The sequence below is a fragment of the Portunus trituberculatus genome, chromosome 17, assembly GCF_017591435.1.
Source record: "Portunus trituberculatus isolate SZX2019 chromosome 17, ASM1759143v1, whole genome shotgun sequence".
In the NCBI taxonomy this organism is placed as follows: domain Eukaryota; kingdom Metazoa; phylum Arthropoda; class Malacostraca; order Decapoda; family Portunidae; genus Portunus; species Portunus trituberculatus.
Window position 1 is genome coordinate 17,968,234 of NC_059271.1, and position 3,555 is coordinate 17,971,788.

The window sequence follows — 3,555 nt, forward strand, 5'->3', positions numbered from 1 at the left end:
TCCCTCCCCTTGCTGCTGCCTTCCTTCCTCCCACTCCATCCTGTCTTCCTTCATATTGCATGGTGACAAAACAGAGACTCTTCTTTCTCCACTGTTGCGCCATAGTGTGTGTGTGTGTGTGTGTGTGTGTGTGTGTGTGTGTGTGTGTGTGTGTGTGTGTGTGTGTGTGTGTTCACCAATCCCCTAAGTGTCTTGAAACACACACACACACACACACACACACACACACAGTCACATGCACACACACGCACAATACCTTCCTTGTGACGTCACGCATCCCTTGCTGCCTCTCACCGCTGCTCGACTCCTTTTGTCCTTCTCTCTTCCTTTCCTCCCTTTACACTCTCTTTATCCCTTATAAAGAGAGGGAAAGTGATGGAGACAGTTAATCTCTACAACTAAATGGAATGTACAATGGGGTCGTGCGTGTAGGAAGGAGGAAAAAAATGGAAGGGATGTCTTTTGGTCTCGATGAGGTTTGCAAGATACGCCCGCTATTACCTTCCTTGAATCTGAGTATTAGAAGAGCTTTTGATTATTCTTTCTGTTTCTTCCTGTTCCTCTTAGCGTGTTGTTACTAGGTGGCTTCCTCGCTCTCCTGGTGTGTCCCTTCTGCTGTTGTTAGCCAGGTGGATGCTCAGGATTACTTTGTTTTTTTTCATTAATGTGTTTACCTGTTTACATACTTCAAGCTGGCGAGGGTTTGAAGGGATGAGAAGAGGCATGACCTCCTTTCTCTTTTTTTTTTTCTTGTTTTTCAGTTATATTTTAGTGATGCTCTTTGTTTGTTTTGTTTAGTTTAAGAGGCTGTGTACTGTTCGTATAATTGTTTAGATTGTTTCTTTAAGTATTCTTGATCTCTTTGTTGATTTAATTTTTAGTGGGGACCATTGTGCTGTTCTTATTCATGATGTTCTTACTAGTATTATATCTATTTATATTTCTGCTTGTCATGTGATCGTCTTTGTCATTATTTGCCTCCAGGAACCTGAGCTTGAGTAAACTGTATAACGTTTGTATTGTGTGTGTGAGGTTTTGTGTGTGTGTGTGTGTGTGTGTGTGTGTGTGTGTGTGTGTGTAATTCTCTAATGCCTCGAGGATCACATGGTTGGCTCGTGATCGCCAGCTGTTACCATCCTGGAGACATGTGTGTTTGTGTGTGTGTGTGTGTGTGTGTGTGTGTGTGTGTGTGTGTGTGTGTGTGTGTGTGTGTGTGTGTGTGCAATCATATCATCTTTCCTTCTCAGTAAACCCAGGGTATTGAGAGATATTATTAGAGTTTTGTTTTTATATTGAATTAAATAAATCATAAAAAAAATACATATGGTGGACAAGCTAAGACTAATATCACAGACGAGATGAGAGATGCGGGCTGGGCGAGCGTATGTGGAGGCTGCAAGGGAAGCAAGCCTCCATGACCCGGCTTCGAGATTATTGTTCTTGCTCCCTGGCGCCGCCTCCACAGGTGTAGGAGGGTCTCGTGTCTCGCCGCATGGATAAGGAGATGACTCAGACCCTTACGCCCACGTGGGTCTCGGAGGCACTCCACGGCGACGCCCCTCTTAGTATGCGGCGCCATGACCCCCTTGCTGGCGTCTTGAGCCGTGCGAGGTGAGGAGAAAGTGCCCGTGCGGTGTTCTTCCTTTCCCGTTGACAAACACTCCTGGCTTGGCATGTCTTCAAAGGAGAGCGCCTGTGTTGGGCCGCGCCTCGGGTATCGCCTGGCCAGGATCCGGGACTCGGCATCCTCCTGGCAACACCAACCGTCTCTACCACTTGAAACGTTATCACCTCCAGTTAAAAGTGTTTGGAGTGGCACATTCCTTGCGCCACTTAGCTTGTCTTGTTCTGCCGCTGACGGTAGCTTCCTCCACCTTGGCTCATAGAAAACACAGTGACTCTTGACTTGTCACTGCCTTCATGCTTATATTTATATCCATCCTCGGAGTATGAGTATGAGGAAGTTATCACAACGAGAACACTATAGATAACATTAAACACTAAATATTTGGCATTGCTGCTGCGCCTCAGCACGGAGGGCGCGCTACGAGGGCATCACTAGATATCTTTGGGTTGCGTCTCTGAGAGTTGCCCGCATTGAGGAGCCGCGAGCTGGCTGCTGGCTGAGCGGGGTTCATATCTGCCGACTGCATCTGACCAGCTTGCTGCGTTCCTCCTTGTCCAGCACGATGAGCTCGGTGATCGGCTGTGGTGGGGGCGAGTGCCTGCCGATGAGGGAGCCAAGCATCCGGGTGACGGACAGCTTTCTTTGCTTTGGAGAGACGTTGCCGCTACTCAAGCCACTGTGGTGTCTCTGGATCTTGATTTCTTTAAGATAAGCATCAAGGGCATCAGTGACTGCTTCACAGCTCTCCGCCGTGGATAGCTCAGAGAAATGCGTTGAATATCTAAGTGCTAGAGTGCTGGCCTCCACCTCTTCTACTTCCCGGAGATGTCCCAGGTCACTCTTGTTGCCCAACAACAACACTCGGGCTGACGGCCGCCTTTCTTGCAATTCCTGAAACAATGGGAGAAAAGACAGGTTAGTTACATTCATCACGATTCAAGAAGCATTGCTCACCAAAAGTATGTTCAATACATTCTGCACGAAACATTACGGACAATAAAGATTGCCATGAGATAATTACCTGGATGGTAGAGGCTGCCCACTGGAAAGAGTCTTTGTCTGTGATGGAGTACACCACCACGAAGGCATCCGCCCACTGTAGGTGAGCATCAGAGGACTCCTCACAACTAGCAGAAGTGTCCATGATCTCCACCGGCTGTGGGATGCCGTCCAGCTGCAGTACACATTTGTACAGCATGTCTGTAACAAGAAAAACATAACATTAGCATATACATCAGGTATATAAAACTATACTGTATGAGAGCGAATATCATCTGAGTTAAAAATCACAGTCATAGTATGAAAAGTGAGTAATGTATTGTAGGGCAGCTCACCTGAGTCTGATCTGTACTCTCCGATGAAGCGCTTAGTGAGGTAACGCACAGCCAGGGCTGACTTGCCCACCTGGCTGCTGCCCATCACCGTCACGTGGAGGGTGGAGCCGTTGGGTTTCTCCTCCGTTCTCATTTTCACAGTGTTTTTGAGTTTCAACACGGAATAAGTTTTGCTGCACACACACTTGCAGCTTCACCAACTTGTAGTAGTCGAGAGTCTTTGCTGGACCTCGAGTTCTGAAGTTCAAGTCACCACTGACTGACACTCACACAAGTCACTGTCACTTAGGATGTGTATCTCTAGTAGCGTGTTGGAGCGAGAGTCGCTGTGCCAACGCGTCTCCACTGCTGAATACGAACACGGAGTTGCTGCCTGTAGGGTTGTGGCGCGATTAGCCCGTGACCGCCTCCTTATACTGTACCAGCCCTCGAGGGTTGCCACGTAGCCAAAGGGCGAGTGGCATCCCTAATCCGCTCTAAGATAGGTCTGGCTGTGGAAGATGCTACCTCGCATCACCTAAGGGGATGTAGGGGCGTCTCCGCACTGTGTTTGCAGACATGGGACGTAAATAGGTGTGTTTTGAGTTAATGATC

General features: G+C 48.0%; 1 protein-coding gene across 1 annotated transcript; it reads right to left on the bottom strand.

Moving 5' to 3' along the window:
* Window positions 1–1,273: 1,273 nt before the first annotated feature.
* On the bottom strand, window positions 1,274–3,353 carry LOC123505032 (ras-related and estrogen-regulated growth inhibitor-like protein). Its single transcript, XM_045256042.1, has 3 exons — window positions 2,962–3,353; window positions 2,649–2,827; window positions 1,274–2,518 (listed from the first exon to the last, which is right to left on the bottom strand). The coding sequence occupies exons 1-3, from the start codon at window positions 3,092–3,094 to the stop codon at window positions 2,135–2,137; spliced, it is 696 nt and encodes a 231-aa protein (XP_045111977.1). The 5' UTR covers window positions 3,095–3,353; the 3' UTR covers window positions 1,274–2,134.
* Between the last annotated feature and the right edge of the window lie 202 nt (window positions 3,354–3,555).

Excerpts from the sequence above, each read along its gene's own strand:
- LOC123505032 (XM_045256042.1), bottom strand. The coding sequence starts at position 3,094 with ATGAGAACGGAGGAGAAACCCAACGGCTCCACCCTCCACGTGACGGTG. Across the intron at positions 2,828-2,961 it reads AGAGTACAGATCAGACTCAG|ACATGCTGTACAAATGTGTA; the intron begins GTGAGCTGCCCT and ends TTCTTGTTACAG. Across the intron at positions 2,519-2,648 it reads GGGCAGCCTCTACCATCCAG|GAATTGCAAGAAAGGCGGCC; the intron begins GTAATTATCTCA and ends CCATTGTTTCAG.